Below are 16,389 nucleotides of genomic sequence, written 5' to 3'. Positions count from 1 at the left end.
AGAGGGCCGACAGCAACTTTAAATATCACATCACTCACCCCTTACATGTGTGTGGTTTAGTGTGTGCGTGTGCTATGTTTTGGTTCTAGTGTACACACTAGTGTGGGAGGTTGCCCTAGTTTTGTGATCAGTGTTTGCCCCTGAGAGCAAGGGTTTAACCTGACTGATAAGTGATTGCGTACTTCCCCAGTCAAAAGAAACATCCTAAACTCACTGGATTTGGCCCTATTTCCTTCTGTCATCCATCAGTTGTTGATTGCACTGTTGTTTTATTTCGCCGCTTCAGTAACTCGGCTGTAAAAAGAAAGCCCCGCCCTTCCAGGTTTGTACATCTCCAATCTTGCAGACTACATTTTTTTTAAAGCACATAAAAGGCTGGAAACAGAGGAATATGAAAGGAAAACTGCAGTGCTAAATGCTTAAATAAGTGGGAGTTGGTAGTACACTGGAGGTCATAAAGAACGCCTCCACTTTTTTCAGTTTTTATTGAAATTTGAGGAGATTGACTTGAGCGAGCAGCCTCGGTGATTCACTGTAATGCTACAAGTTCAGATAAAATAAATGCATTAAAAAAAGTTTCAATAGTCAAGAAATGGAATAATCATCCAAATGGGGTTTGAGTATCAACCAAAGTGGAACAGTCTGGTTTACGACACCCTGTGATGCCTTATTGTTGAGTTTTACTGTCTGCTGAAATAATAAATTTTCAAAAATGGGAAGTAAAAAAGGAAGACAGCCTGGGTGGTTAGCAAGATGACCCAAAACATTAGAGAGGAACTAGACAGCGGGCTAAAAAGGAAAGCCACACAGAGACGAGTCTTAACCCTTTCATACATAGTGGTCACTACAGTGGACAGCTATTCAGAGGCTGTTTCCTTGTATTTGTGTCAGTGTTGATGGTTTAATAGCACATAAACCACTACATTGGACACTGCTGTGTCACTCCATAACCGGCCACCCACTGGTCGTTTAATTACTATAGATGTATGACGTGTTTCATTGTAATCATTGTTATTTAACCCTTTCATGCATGAATTATGACAACCTCTGTCAGGATTTTTTTCTTAAGGATTTTTATTCATCTTTTCATGCGTAAAGACGAATAAAAATACTTAAGAAAAAAATCATGATTGAGGTCGTCATAATTCATGCATGAAAGGGTTAAACATGTGGCGCTGGTTTAGATGTGTAGAATTGGGAAAGCAAAGCAGAGTAGATGTATAACAAAATTAATTTCATAATTAATAAATCCGTGTTTAATGGTTTGTTACCATTAACCTAAAAGTGAAGCTAAACGTGTGCAATGTGACTTTATTTTGAAATTTTATCAACTTTATTTTTTTGTATTTTTTTGAATTTAAAATAACACAACAACTATTTGTTTAACAAATGCTTTGTGGCTTTTTGTAAAGTTCAGCGTGATGCCTCCAGAGCTTTGTAAATGATACAGCGTAGTGCATTTAAAAAAGCTATTTGCATGGTTTATCTATAAAGCTAAATGTTTATAATACTTGTTTTAAAGAGTTGTCACTGTGGCTGTGACACGTGCATCAGTGGACTAACACTAAAGGACATGTTGTGCGTCTCTGAGAGGCCCATGGCTCTGTATAAACCGCAGTATTTGCTGCTCTGAACATTGACCAGTGACTAGGCCTTCATCATTTACATAAATTTTTATATGCCCCAGTGTCATGAGAATGTAAATGTTGACAATGCTGATATTGTCTGGTATCAGCTGTGATATAACGCGTAATACAATATAATAGTCAGTCAAAAAAGTATCGCAAACTATTTACAATTTGCCTATTATAAAGTGCTACAATAATTTCCACTCTGAAACAAATGCTAGAAATATCGCAGCTGCTGAGTGGATTACATTTAGGGTTTAATTTCAATTTGTAAAGCAGTCATGATTAAGCGTTCTTTGTTTTAATTTCAAAACTGATAACTTTTCAGTGTTAATAAAGATACAGACTTAATGCTTAATTAAATACTGGTCAGCTAATGTCAATCAAAACTAATGTGAGCACTGTTAACTTTAACACACTGCTAATCCTCCATTTGGATTTTTTTTTCTTTATTTATGACACCCAATACTTCATATTATTTACAATTCACAATTGTGTCCACATAGAGTATCCAAGCCTATATGAATTTGTGTCTTTATCCGTTCAGCCATTGGGGAAAAAGATTATAAAGCATGTGCTTCTGTTTTCTTACTTTGCGGCCCACTAGTGCTTCCCAGTTCTTACAGTGTGGTGTGTGTATTAACTCTGCATCTTACTGCATCACTGTTTACTTCCTGTTTTACTGTTGTCAAAGTTACCTTCACCATTGTACAGTCATTACACTTGTATAAGAGGTTTCACATAGACAGAAAATATTAAGCCATGTTTTTTGTCAAACCCCAGCTCAGGTTTGATCTTGGTGTTCAGCTTCTGCTCTACGCAGCTAATGAAAAATCAGATAAGCAGACAAAGTAGTGTTTGGAATACCCCAAACAAACAGGATTAACAGTGATTTCCAGGAACTGTCCCGAGTCAGATGTTGAATAACCTGCTGAGCACTGCAACATTTTGCCCTTTTTAACGCTCAGTTTCAGCCTCACTACAAACAGTGTTGTTGTGGCTGATTGAGGGTACACTCGGAACAAAAAATATTTTTTATGAATGCCATATAAGCATAGTTCTTTTGGGCTATTTTGCTCTCTTTTGTTGTACAAAGCTTGTCACTAACATACTGCTTCACGTTGTAATAGATTAGAGCTCCTGTCATGGGCTTTTGTTTTGCTCCTCTGAAGGCTGTGGAGGCAAAGCTGTCGCTGGATACCTTACTGCAGATGACAGGAGCTCAGGTGAGAGACACGATGCGAAGACTTGGGTCCAGCTCAGAAGAATGTGGCAGACTCGGTGCTGCCCTCTCTTGTCTAAAGAGTGCTACTGAATCAGGTATGGGTTTACACTTTGATGTTCCTAGAGTATATTTCCCACGGATTTTCTATTAGTCTTTTTATTTATTTATTTTTGGTCTGTTTCATGTCTCTTCCAGGAGGCGAACTAAGAGATGACAGCAGTCTCTGGCTGTCTGAGCCCACCAGGAGGGACAGCGGCTCTCTGCTGACAGCGGACCAGCTGACCAACCTGGGGACCCCACTCCGCACACACAGCCCCTCGCCTCTAGCCCGCCCATCCACCATCCAGTCCACCCCATCCACTCCCTGCGCAACCTTCCCCCACCCTCGCTCAGGCTCTGTGTCAGCGGCGCCCACGCCAGACGCACATAGCGACAGCCCTCTCACAGATCCATTCCCTATGTCCTTCGCCCGCGCAGCCCGCCTCCATGGGCACATTTCCACCCCACCTATAACGCCTCCTTCAAAGAGGCGTCACCGGTTGAAGCCTCCCTGCACCCCTCCCCCGCCATCCCGCAAGGTACTGCACCTGCTTCCCAACATCACACTGACGCGCAGCAAAAGCCACGAGTCTCAGCTGGGCAACCGCATCGAGGACCCTCCCACCAACAAGTAGGTGCTAAGCTGTTAATGGGTGGTTTGAAGAAACTGCTCAAGAATTCACCTCATTTGCAGCTTTTTATAAGTAGGTCAGACTGGAACTAAGTGGGGAATCCTCAGATGGCACTGTAATTGTGACAGATTGCTTCTGTTGTGGGGAGTGTGTATGTGTTTTGGGGGTTTTCTGTTTGCTTTTTTTGGGGGGGGGTATCTTTTATTTCACTGAAATTTGAATCTCAGCTTGTTTTTGCAGGAAGTGTTTAGTTTCTGCTGCTTCACAGAAAGGAAAAGGACAAAATTCTGATTTGTGCTGGCCAGCAAACGGCGTTGGCCAGCTGACAAGCCGTCTCACAAGGGATGTTTTTTTTTTTTTTCCAGTTTGTTATTACTATCAACTGAAAGAGCACTTGTTGTTTGACATTTTATAAAGGACTTGATAAAATGCCCCGGTCCTGCCCGATGTCTCACTCTTAATTTCGCCTTGCGCTCTGTCGGGACAGAAGCAGTTTTCCTTAGATATGTCCTCATTCGCTCTCTCTCCCTCTTCCCCTTCCTCTTTCACATCCGTTCACATACTGCCTGTTGCTCCTTTGCTCTCGCTGTATGAGTGGAGCTAATCCCCACGCAGATTCCCAGAGATTATGAGTCATGTCAAAACAGGAAGTATTTCCTAGTTCTAATGCTCAGAGGTGGCAAGAAACACACAGTTTCTCTCTATCCCTCTCTCTCTTAATATCTAATGTTTTTTTAACCTCTGTACTAGGACTGGCTGCCCAAGCACAATGCAATCACATGTTTATCCATAATATCGGTTTGTGGAAAACTTTATTTTAAAAAAAAAATGGAAAAAATGGCTAACATAGGACACTATATGCTTTTGGAGGTTTATTCTCACTCTGCATATGTTGTGCAGTATATTACAAAAGTGTTACTTTATGTAAGGAGGTCGCAAGTCGCAGTACTAGACTGATAGTCTTTTTGCAAATTTTTGTGGCTACTCACGTGTTTGTGTGCATGTGCGTATAAACCACAGACCTGGCACCGCTTAGCCCTTCACTCCTTGTGAGTTCACTCTGGGTGTTAAGGATGTCACCCTGCCCTTCGTGTGCCAATGCAATTAAGGTTCTCCAACGTGCCTCTCCCAGGCCCTTACATAATCTGTCCTGTGCAGTATAGTAAGCAAGCAGTTCAGTATACAGCACCTGCTGATTCACTCTTCTTTCTGTGCGTTTCCAGGTGTGTTAAAAAGAACAAGTTGTTCCTGAACATGCAAGTCAACGGTAACGGATGTGAGGATTCGCCTTCTCGCTACTCCGCCGTGTCTGCAAGGACACCCGGTGCCACCCCAGCTGCCAACACAGCACCTTACACCCTTCCTGGAACTCCCACACTGCTGGAGGAGCACAGCACAATTAAGAGTGAGTCAGCTGCATGCATGCACTTTTAATTTTGCTGAATATACCTGCTTAAAGTGGACTTATTGTGCTAATTTCCAGCTTCGTAGATCAAAATAGTTCTTGTATACGGGGCCTTGGTGCAACTTGTCAGTTCATTCTCTTAAAGACAGCTTTACTTTGTTTGTCTGAACAGATCTAAAGAACAGGTGTACTCAAAGCTTAAGACTGTGTGTTGCAAATGACCACATTAAGAACACAACCACTAAATGAGATATAAGAGTAAAAAATGCAGTCTGAAATCTGAGCTTTTGGCTCATAGGAACTGCTACTACAGATGCACTGACATCACTATTTGAAATTTTGGCAATATTAAAATTGGAATCCACAGAAAAACAGGAGTAAAGACATGATAGGTCCACTTTACTGACACGATGTAAAAGTCTTTGGTTCTGCAACATTGCTATAATGATCTTGTGTGTGTTTTTGTGCTTGAATGTAAATAAAGGCTTTAACTTAACATCACCTCAGTCAGCCATCCTTGTAATCATTACTCATCATTTGCATTCTTTCTGTCTCTTTCTAGATAATGTAGCAGTGCATCGCAGCTCCCCACAAGCAATAAGGAGGGATATAGGGCTTGCAGTCACGCACAGGTAGACCTTTCAATGCCTAGAAAAGATAGATTTGCTGTTAATGCAATAATGGCTCAAGAGTTGGGAGTTCGTCCTGTAATCGGAAGGTTGCCGGTTCGAGCCTCGGCTTGGACAGTCTCGTTCGTTGTGTCCTTGGGCAAGACACTTCACCTGTTGCCTACTGGTGGCGCCAGTGTCTGGCAGCCTCGCCTCTGTCAGTGCGCCCCAGGGTGGCTGTGGCTACAATGTAGCTTGCCATCACCAGTGTGTGAATGGGTGGATGACTGGATGTGTAAAGCGCTTTGGGGTCCTTTGGGACTAGTAAAGCGCTATACAAGTCCAGACCATTTATAAATTAAACTTTACAGCGATCTAATACAGAGCGGGTCCGTAAGAAGCTTTTATGTTTTGTTTTTTAGGTTTTCCACCAAATCCTGGTTGTCCCAGACATGTCAAGTGTGCCAGAAAAACATGATGTTTGGAGTTAAGTGCAAACACTGTCGGTGAGTTAATTACTGTCACAAACACAACCCAAAAAAGTGGTGAAAAAAAAAGGTCCGTTAGAAGGCACATGTGTTTTAGGAAGGTGGGAATCTGATGTCTTGGCTAAATCTTGATCTGGGTGTAAGGCATGTTGGTGCTAATTACGAATTACCGCTAAGCCTCTCATATGCTGCCTATGTTTTTTTTTGTTTTTTTTTTGCTAATGCAGATTAAAGTGCCACAACAAATGTACAAAGGAAGCTCCATCCTGCAGAATCTCCTTTCTACCAAGTAAGTTTTCTTTCATCCCACGCTGTGCAGCTGATGGGCTAAATCTATTTGGCATTCATGCCTGTTTGTGACATGATTGGTTTTCTCCCACAGTTGCCAAAATTCGGAGGACCGAGTCAGTTCCCTCTGATATAAACAACCCAGTGGACCGGCCGCAGGAAGCACCGCAGTTTGGCACACTACCAAAGGCTATTACGAAAAAGGTAAATTAAAAGAACTTTCAGAGAACTGCCGTGTGTGTAGTCCCTTTTTAATTACCTTGAACTATTATGCCAATACATATACCTCCATTATCTCCATCATCTGTCCATGCTAACCATTGTAAAGATAATGTATCTGAAATCACACCTGACTATTAAAGTGTGCACTGACAGGAAAATAAAGCATAGAGCTTGTTGAAGGAATCTTGAAGGCAATGCAACATGGCTAATAAATAGCAATCATGCTTAGTGTTGTAACCTTCCATCCCGGTCCCAGCAGGATCATCCACCAGTGCTGAACCAGCTGGACTCCAGCAGCAACCCATCCTCCACCACTTCATCCACACCTTCCTCCCCAGCACCCTTCCAGCAGAGCAACCCCCCCAGTGCCACACCACCGCCCAACCCTTCACCCAAAGGTCATCGAGACAGCCGATTTAATTTCCCGGGTAAGCTTGGGTACAGAATCACAAACACAGATGCACAGATACACATGTAGAGTATATACTGAAACATGCATGCTGACATTGTTCTGATTTTTCCTCAATGCATTTGACGATGAATCTTTTCCGGTTCAGGAGTGTGGCGCTCCCACAACTACTTATCCTTTTTCCCCAAATACACAATATTAACACTAAAAGGAGTTTTTAAGAAGATCTCTTAATTCAAAGCTTCTCTAACCAAAAACCCTTGTGTCCCTTGCCTTGCTTATCACTCTTCCAATTCTCTTTTTCTTTGAAAAAGCTGCCTGTTACTTTCAGCATAGACAGCAATTTATCTTCCCAGGTGAGTTGATGGTCCAAAAGTGTAATACTACATTGTTAAGATCCCTTCATCCCCCTCTCCCTCCACACCATGGCTTCTTTACAGTTTTCTGTCTCCTGCATGTTTGCTTTTAAGGGTTATAGTAGTTAGATTAGCTGTGTTTGACTGTGTGGCAGCATTCTGATGCCATCTGCTGGAAGTAGTAGGAAATTGCATGAGCAGTCATGTTCATGTGTGGTGCTGGCTCTGTAACTTTTGCTCCCATTGGTCATCCCTAACTGGTGTCATTTTCCTTGCAGATGTTTCCAGTCCTGCAAATTTCCACTCAGATGTTCTTCAGGACAGAGTGTAAGACTTTTTTGTCTCAAGCTTTAATCCAAGTTTTAGTGACTACACAGTGGTTTTGGTTATTTACAACCCTGTTTCTTAAAAATGGCAGAATGCTCTAAAATGTAAATAACAGCAGAATGTGATGATCTGCAAATTATGTAAACCACATGTTTAATTGAATAACACAGCAAAACCTTTAAATAAATGTAAAATGTTGAACGTGAGAAACTTTATTTTGCTTTGAAACTTCAAAGTTTGTCAATGACACTTCAATTAAAGATGATCCAAAGTAAATTCAAACTTATGCACCCAATTCTTGTTTTTTTTAAAGGCTTTAAAGAAGTATGCTGTACAATCATTCCACTCTGGAAACAGAACAGTTCAAAGAAATCATTAAAACTGGCCTGCCTGCAGTATAGATCTGTCATCCACGGAAAACATTTGGTGCTTTTATCGGAATCTCACCTTCACCATTTGTCATGATGTCTTTGTACTATTTAAAATGAAATATAGAGCTTAAACGATCTGCAGATCATTGTACTCTGGCATAACTTGCATTTTGTGCAGTGTCACTCTTTCGGAAACAGCCTTTTATTTATTTTTTTTGTCTTGCTTTGAACCCCTCTGATATCAGTGTTCTGTGTCACAGCAGTGAGATAGAGCAATCATCAGACGACGTACATGATGAGCTGGTAGAAGATGACGATGAAGAGGTAATGCTGGAGATGCAGTCTACAAATATTCTTTTGTTGTACTGTTTCCTGGCTTATTGCTTATTAGTCTGTACAGTGAAGCTGTTCAGTGTCACACCTTCAGAAATTGGTTTTGTTTAATTTTGTTTTCAGTTTTTAGACACTCATACTTTGATTTCCTAAAAGGTTGGACAATTGTCAACTGGGGTATGAAATTAGCTCAGGTGACTGAAGATTGAGATTTAATTAAAACATCCAAATGTGACTAAAAGTCCCTGTGACATCTGTTGATTAGAACCTGCTCAGGTGGCAACACTGGCTTACAAAATGTTCATCGGCAGTTTTAAATTTATATTTGGTAGATTTTTTTTTTTAAATCAACTTTTACAAAAACCATCGCCACACTATTGCAGGAAGGGGATGAGGAGGTCGAAGATGAAGATCACGAAGGGGAGGAGGACGACGATGAGGAGGATGATGAGGACAATGTGGATGGAGGAGAAGATGAGGACGACAGAGGGGAGATCAGGATGCACATGGGCTCCGACGGCGAGTGCGACGAGCTGGATGATCTGCCCAACTCTCGGGGAAACCAGTGGAAGGGCCCCATCTCCCGCAAGGCCAGTCAGACCAGCGTTTACCTGCAAGAGTGGGACATCCCCTTTGAGCAGCTGGACCTTGGGGAGCTCATAGGAAAGGTGAGGAATCTACCCAACGAATTCCTAGTGTGTTGCATACTCGAAAAAAATAAAAAATCAGACAGTTTGTGTTTTGTTTATCCAGGGCCGCTGGGGAAAAGTGCACAAGGGCCGGTGGCACGGCGAGGTGGCCATCCGGCTTCTTGAGATCGATGGGAACAATCAGGACCACCTGAAGCTCTTTAAAAAGGAGGTGATGAACTACAGACAGACCAGGCATGAGAATGTGGTCCTCTTTATGGGAGCCTGCATGGCTCCACCCCACCTGGCCATTATCACCAGGTGAGAACAAAAATATCACAGGTTACCTCAAAAACGATTCTAAACCGGATGCATGTGTTTGCTTTAATAGAATGATTTTCCTCTAACTCCTGCAGTTTTTGTAAAGGGAGGACACTCTACTCAGTAGTTCGAGACACTAAAAACACTCTGGATATTAACAAGACAAGACAAATTGCTCAGGAGATTGTAAAGGTATTTGTTTCTTTTTTGTGTGTTAATTTGTGAGAAACGTGACATCTTAGGGGGGAAAAATCATGTTATGTACTAAACATAGCAGAACTGTGTAGTCAAAGATATAATTTTCTATTACTGTGTTTTCCTTTGTCTGAACACCGTTGGCCTGGACAGGGAATGGGCTATCTGCATGCCAAAGGCATTGTTCACAAAGACTTGAAGTCAAAGAACGTTTTTCATGACACCAATAAGGTTGTGATCGCAGACTTTGGCCTGTTTGGGATCTCTGGAGTTGTTCAGGAGGGAAGGTAAGAAACATGTCCACCGCTCCACACCCCAAAGAGACCTTAAAACTATGACCTTAACTAAAGCAGTGCTAAAACCACTCTATTACCCGGGGACGCCCACTGATCTGTGATAAGCTGAGGTCTGCAGTGCTACTTCTGTAGGCATCTCCCTTGTCAGCCAGTAAAAAGAGGGAACTCTCCTGATTGTAAAATTGCAATCATTATCTGGACACTCTTGATTTCTGAAGCACATTTTGAGCGCACATCTTACTAATTTTTTGCCTCCTTTTGTGTATGGTTCATTAGTAGCTAACAGGAGTAAGGGACTTTATTTAGTGAATGCATTTTGTCCTCTTAATACATCTTTTCCCCTCCATTTAAAGTGTTACTGAAAACTGCATTTTTGTTTTTGTTTTTCCAGGCGTGAAAATAAACTCAAACTTCCACATGGCTGGATTTGTTATCTCGCACCAGAGATTGTGCGCAGAATGAGCCCAGGTAACAATGAGGACCGCCTTCCTTTTTCCACCGCAGCAGATGTGTACGCCTTTGGGTAAGTTCTTCATGCACATCTGGTTGAGTTCTGTCATAACTTTCACTGACTAAAAAGGAAGTCCACCATTTGAATTTCAAACAAAATGCTCTTCCTTTTCCCCACTTCAAGCACAATTTGGTATGAGCTTCAAGCTAGGGACTGGCCAATCACTAACCAGCCTGTGGAAGCTACCATCTGGCAGGTGGGGAGCGGAGAGGGCATAAAGAAGATTTTGGCAGAAATCAGCCTGGGAAAGGAGGTCACTGTGAGTTGGACCATGAGTGTGTCAGTCATTCAGAAATGTAGATGTTTGTTCTGCTTGTGTAAGAGTGGAAAATACCCATGCTGATGCAACGATATCAAGATGTTGCAGTAGTTTTTAGGTCAATCGATTGTAGTTCACAGTGCGGTGAGTGCGGGTCAATGGTTTGCCAGTCACATTGAAACGAAGTGGTTTCTTGTTTCAGGAAATCCTTTCTGCCTGCTGGGCGTACGACTTGAGAGAAAGGCCGACCTTTACGCAGCTGGCTGACATGCTGGAGAAGCTACCCAAACTCAACCGCAGACTGTCCCACCCTGGACATTTCTGGAAGTCTGCAGAGTAGGTATCCCAGAAATGAAGGATGGTGTGAAGACACTGGACCTGTGAACACAAAAACCTTTCTTTCCTTTTTCTTATTTGTTTATTGAGAGTAGAATATCAGATCAGAGCTGGGTTCAGCCTTAGTACTGGGCTCAGATGAAATGTGAAATTTGTAATTTATAGCTGGAAACATGACTTCTGAACTTGAATTCCTTGCACAGCACTGTTTATTGAAATGAGACATTTTTGGCAAAAATAAGTCTGTCATACAGAACTTTGTTACATTTGTGACCAACAGACTATAGCTAGAGTGTAACTGGGTAATGCATAGATATCAAATTAAAACTCAGCTGAATGCATGTAGATATTTGGACGTAAAACATCTAATCGACTCTTTGCTTTAGTCTTTTCATTCTTACATAGACCACCTTAACTACTTCATGCAACCACATATGCCTCTTTTCCTGGCACTAGCATTAACTTTGTTATAGCCTCACGTCTCCACTGTTTCCTATATTTTATGCAGTATTGTCCAGAAGTGTTCAGCCACTCCTCACTTCTTTATATTTTGCTTTCAAGGAGTCATAATAGTTTTCCTGGCTTTTTGAAGGTCTTTCAGAGTTTTCCTTTAATTTTCACTCATTAGTCCCGTGTATGAAACTGATCATTTTCAGAAGAAAGTAAGGAACCAATTTTAAAATGTGGCTTTAGGCACTTTGCTTAGCAGCCTGTTGCAAAAATCTAAAATCTCTTACCATTTCTTTAGTTGAAGATTGAAAGAAAGCAAAAAAATACAGATGAGAGTTTATGAGTTTGACAGACATAAAATTGTATTTTTGCACCAACAAGGTGATTCCCAAAGACCGTCACTAAAAACTTTACATATCTCAGCATGGTGTGCAGTGTGTCCATTAAAAATTTTGAGTAACTAGGCAAGTAGAGGACAAAAGAATAAGTGGTCATTATAATAATATTAAGTCATTATTGAAGCAGTGTGTGATCACCTTGATAGAATACAGAACAAAAAGCAGCCAGCATCCAAAGAAGTGCTCCAAATGTCCTTCATGAAGCCTGAAGACTACTTCAGGAATAGTTATACCAAATATTCCAGAGCCACTCGCCTAGCTTGGGAGTCACTGCACCTAGTGCTCCGATTACCACTGGGACCACCGTCACCTTCACCCTCCACATCTTCTCGAGCTCTTCTCTGAGCCCGTGTTCCTTCTTCCTGATGTTGCTGTCATTCGGAACCGCTACATCGATCACTACGGCCGTCTTCTCATGTTTGTCTACCACCACTATGTCCGGTTGGTTAGCCACCACCATTTTGTCCGTCTGTATCTGGAAGTCCCACAGGCTCTTAGCTTGGTCATTCTCCATTACCCTTGGGGGCATCTGCCATTTTGACCTCGGGACTTCCAGGTTATACTCGGCACAGATGTTTCTGTACACTATGCCGGCCACTTGGTTATGGTGTTCCATGTATGCCTTGCCTGCTAGCATCTTGCACCCTGCTGTTATGTGCTGGATTGTCTCTGGAGCATCTTTACACAGCCTGCACCTGGGGTCTTGCCTGGTGTGATAGACTCCAGCCTCAATGGATCTTGTGCTTAGTGCTTGTTCCTGTGCTGCCATGATTAGTGCTTCCGTGCTGTCTTTCAGTCCAGCTTTGTCCAGCCACTGGTAGGATTTCTGGATATCGGCCACCTTCTCTATCTGCCGGTGGTACATACCGTGCAGGGGCCTGTCCTTCCATGATGGTTCCTCGCCTTTCTCCACTTTCTTGGGTTTCTGCTGCCTGAGGTATTCACTGAGCACACTGTCAGTTGGGGCCATCTTCGTGATGTATTCGTGGATGTTCCTTGTCTCATCCTGGATTGTGGTGCTGACACTCGCCAGTCCCCGGCCCCCTTCCTTCCGCTTAGCGTACAGACTCAGGGTGCTGGACTTGGGGTGAAACCCTCCATGCATGGTAAGGAGCTTTCTTGTCTTGATGTCAGTGGCTTCTATCTCCTCATTTGGCCAGCCTATTACCCCAGCAGGGTACCTGATCACGGGCAGGGCATAGGTGTTGATAGCCCGGATCTTGTTCTTACCGTTCAGCTGACTCCTCAGGACTTGCCTGACCCTCTGAAAGGGGTTCAGGCCTATGCAGAACAGCAGTGGGGACAGAGCATCTCCTTGGTAGATCCCGCACTTGATGGTGACTTGTGCTATAGGCTTGAGGTTGGCCTCCAGTGTTGTCCGCCACATCCCCTGATGAATGCTCCCAGGGTCCTGTTGATCTTATATAGTTCTAGGCATTCCAGGATCCAGTTGTGGGGCATTGAGTCATAGGCCTTCTTGTAATCAATCCAGGCAGCGCACAGGTTGGTCAGTCTGGTCCTGCAGTCTCGGCTGACTGCTTGGTCTGCCAGTAGCTGGTGTTTTGCGCCTCTGGTATTCTTGCCCATCCCTTTCTGTGCCCCGCTCATGTGTTGACCCATGTGCCTGTTCATCTTAGCCGCTATGATGCCTGACAGGAGCTTCCACGTGGTGCTGAGGCAGGTTATTGGTCGGTAGTTGGTGGGGACCGGTCCCTTCTGGGGGTCCTTTAGGATCAGGACCGTCCGGCCTTCGCTTAGCCATTCCAGGTGTCTCTCGTGAACTAGCAGCTGGTTCATTTGTGCTCCCAGGCTCTCGTGGAGTGCAGTCAGTTTCTTCAGCCAGTAGGAGTGAACCATGTCAGGGCCTGGTGCTGTCCAACTCTTCATACTGGAGACCGTTTCTTGGATATCTGCCACTGTGATGGTTAATGGACCCTGTTTGGGGAGGTCGCTGTGGTCTGCCCTCAGATCCACTAGCCACTGAGCATTGCCGTTATAGGTTGCGTCCTTCTCCCATATGCTCTTCCAGTATTGTTCTGCCTCCAGCCTGTTCTCATATTGTTCCCCTGCCACTGAGAGTACACCTTGGCTGGTTCCGTGGAGAACAGCTGGTTTATTCTCTTGCCTTCTATCTCTCTGGTGTACCTCCTCAAGCGGCTGGCCAAGGCTGTGAGCCGTTGCTTGGCAGTTTCCAAGGCCTCAGGTATGGACAGCTTCCTGTACTTCTTAGGCACCTTCCTCATCGCGCCTTTCTGCAACTCCGATAGTTGGCTAATCTCCCTCCGTGCTGCCTTGATCTTAGCCTCTAGCCTTCTTCTCCATGGAGGGTACTGCCCCTTGTGGCTGTTCAACTTGTAGCCAAGCATCTCACTGATCACTGCTGCCGTATTGTAGATCAGCTTGTTAGTGTCGGTAATCGTGGCTGTAGGTATCATCCGTAGTGCTGCATTAACATCATCTAGGAGACCTTCTGAGGGTACTTCACGTAATCTTGGTAACCGGCTACGGGAGGTCCAGGTTTCAAGCTTGGCCATGATCCTATCTTTCAGGTCAGTTCCTCTTGCACTCAACGATCCTTCTCCTATCGCACTTGGGGCTTGGTACCCAATCTCGGGTGGGGGTGATGATATCTCCCCCCTGACCTGGCGTCCTGGCTCCCCCTTGCCGTAGCATTTATGTTGTACCTCGTCAATCTCTAGCTGTGAGAGCAGTCCCTTCTTTCGAATGTTGGAACACTGAGCTACTAGTTGTTTCACCGTCATTGTGGATGTTGGGTATCGAAGAATCCATAGGTCCCTCATCCTATTCATGTAACCCCTTCCGCCAGGGTTACTTGCGTAGTAGCATTCCAACAACGCCCTGTTTTCATATATATATTAGGGGTGCAACGATACTCGTATCGATATTGAACCATTCAATACAGTGCTTTCGGTTCGGTATGCATATGTATCGAACAATACAAAATTTTTAATTTATTTTATCAACTTTTCTTCTGACAATGCTGTCTGTGTTGAGCGCTCAGTGGTTCTGCGTTCGACTACTCTGCCTAGGCTGCACTGTCAAGCGCAGATCTACTGATCGCAGGGCAAGCTAGCGAGACAGAAGCAAAGCTAGTTGCAACATGGCAAATTGAACCTCCCCCACCCTAATTCAGATCTGGCGTTTGGAACTATTTTGGTCTTCATGTGAAGTATAACCCTGAAGGTAAGCGCGTCATGGACAAAAGTAAAACACTATGTCGGATGTGCCACGCAATGCTCAATTACATTAGAGGGAACTAGTGCGTTAGCGCAGTTAGCTTGTTAACGTGTTGACGCCGTCCAGCCGCACGCACGGGGCGATCCGCAGTAGCTCGTTAACGGAGATTTGCCGTGTTGTGGCGTTAACGTCATTTCAACGAGATTAACGCTGACAGCACTAGTGGGAACACAACGAATGACAGCACATTTACTCCGACATCATCCTAGTGCAAAGTGGAAGCAGACAAAAACAACAGCACGCATGCTACAAACTTTACCAGAGTCATTTAGACAGCCGTTAGCACATGATTCTCCTTATGGGGACCTGATATGTTTAATATGCTGCTGAGAGTATACTCCAGAAGAAGCGCATAGTATAGCTTTTATTTTGGAAAGAGCCATTTCTCTGAATCTGCGTTCGACTACTCCGCCTAGGCTGCACTGTCGAGCACAGATCCACTGAGCGCTCAACACAGACAGCATCGTCAGAAGGAAAGTTGATAAAATAAATGTAAAAATTTTATATTGTTCGATACATATGCGTACCGAACCGAAAGCACCGTATCAAACGGTTCAATATCTGTGTGTGTGTGTGTGTGTATAGGGGTGCAACGATACACAAAATTCACGGTTCGGTTCGATACTTTGGTGTCACGGTTCGATATTTTTTCGATACAAAAAAAAATGTTCATGCCTTTTTAATTTGTCATTTATTAAAATTATAAATATATATTTTAACACAAAAGTACAGTTTTTAAATTTAACCCTAACCCTTGTGCGTGTTGTTTTTTAGCTCGTCATATTGCAGCCACAGAAATTCTTTTGTCCATGAAACCATAAAGCTGCACTTTCTTTTTGCCTTATAGTCTGATTTGTCATAACTTCTCCGTTTTGTGGTAAGCTTTTCTTTGGCTCTCACTTCTTCACCCTGACCTGTCTTATTTGGCTCAGCAGAACTAAAATATATATCCGTCTGTGAAGGTTCTCAGTCATCCAGGTCATCGTAGTGAAATATATATCCTGCCGCACTCACATAAGCTCAGCGATTCTCTGCGCGATCAACCTCTCACATGTTTAAGCTGCGGGAGATTTCACTTGTCATGTTTGCATAGTAAGCTAACAATTAATAAGACGATGTCAGAGGAATTGGTGCGCAAATTATCATCACTCACAGATCAGTGCTGTCGCGCGATTGCAAAGTGAAAGCAAAAAAACAAGCGCAAATTCAAACACAATTTCAATATGTCACATATTGACAGTGGCTCACCCAATGACATAATTACCCAGCTACATTTCTGAAAGAATGCAAAAGCATTGACATATATTTTTCCTTCCTACAATAGCCCGACAGGCAGGGCAGAGATAGCCCCGGGACGTCGGGCTAGCGATATTGCGAGCCCTGTATCTGATTGAGGAATCACTCA

The 16,389-nt window shown here is 43.4% G+C and overlaps 1 protein-coding gene across 5 annotated transcripts in view; it reads left to right on the top strand.

Moving 5' to 3' along the window:
• ksr1a (kinase suppressor of ras 1a) overlaps positions 1 to 16,389 on the top strand; it is a 32,469-nt gene that overhangs the window by 14,607 nt on the left and 1,473 nt on the right. For 2 of the 5 annotated variants that reach the window (XM_026182059.1, XM_026182055.1), the window contains exons 3-20: positions 2,801 to 2,948; positions 3,049 to 3,523; positions 4,748 to 4,929; positions 5,492 to 5,561; positions 5,960 to 6,043; positions 6,253 to 6,314; positions 6,408 to 6,517; positions 6,792 to 6,963; positions 7,259 to 7,300; positions 7,579 to 7,627; positions 8,259 to 8,322; positions 8,715 to 8,999; positions 9,085 to 9,281; positions 9,377 to 9,473; positions 9,630 to 9,763; positions 10,164 to 10,295; positions 10,407 to 10,542; positions 10,745 to 10,878. In XM_026182059.1, the coding sequence (XP_026037844.1) occupies positions 2,801 to 2,948; positions 3,049 to 3,523; positions 4,748 to 4,929; positions 5,492 to 5,561; positions 5,960 to 6,043; positions 6,253 to 6,314; positions 6,408 to 6,517; positions 6,792 to 6,963; positions 7,259 to 7,300; positions 7,579 to 7,627; positions 8,259 to 8,322; positions 8,715 to 8,999; positions 9,085 to 9,281; positions 9,377 to 9,473; positions 9,630 to 9,763; positions 10,164 to 10,295; positions 10,407 to 10,542; positions 10,745 to 10,878 (2,573 nt within the window). The remainder of the gene's footprint in view (positions 1 to 2,800; positions 2,949 to 3,048; positions 3,524 to 4,747; positions 4,930 to 5,491; positions 5,562 to 5,959; positions 6,044 to 6,252; positions 6,315 to 6,407; positions 6,518 to 6,791; positions 6,964 to 7,258; positions 7,301 to 7,578; positions 7,628 to 8,258; positions 8,323 to 8,714; positions 9,000 to 9,084; positions 9,282 to 9,376; positions 9,474 to 9,629; positions 9,764 to 10,163; positions 10,296 to 10,406; positions 10,543 to 10,744; positions 10,879 to 16,389) is intronic. The other 3 variants (XM_026182057.1, XM_026182056.1, XM_026182058.1) reach the window with 3 other exon arrangements.

Source organism: Astatotilapia calliptera, chromosome 10 (assembly GCF_900246225.1).
Source record: "Astatotilapia calliptera chromosome 10, fAstCal1.2, whole genome shotgun sequence".
Taxonomy (NCBI): domain Eukaryota; kingdom Metazoa; phylum Chordata; class Actinopteri; order Cichliformes; family Cichlidae; genus Astatotilapia; species Astatotilapia calliptera.
This window is presented reverse-complemented; position numbering and strand designations above follow the sequence as displayed.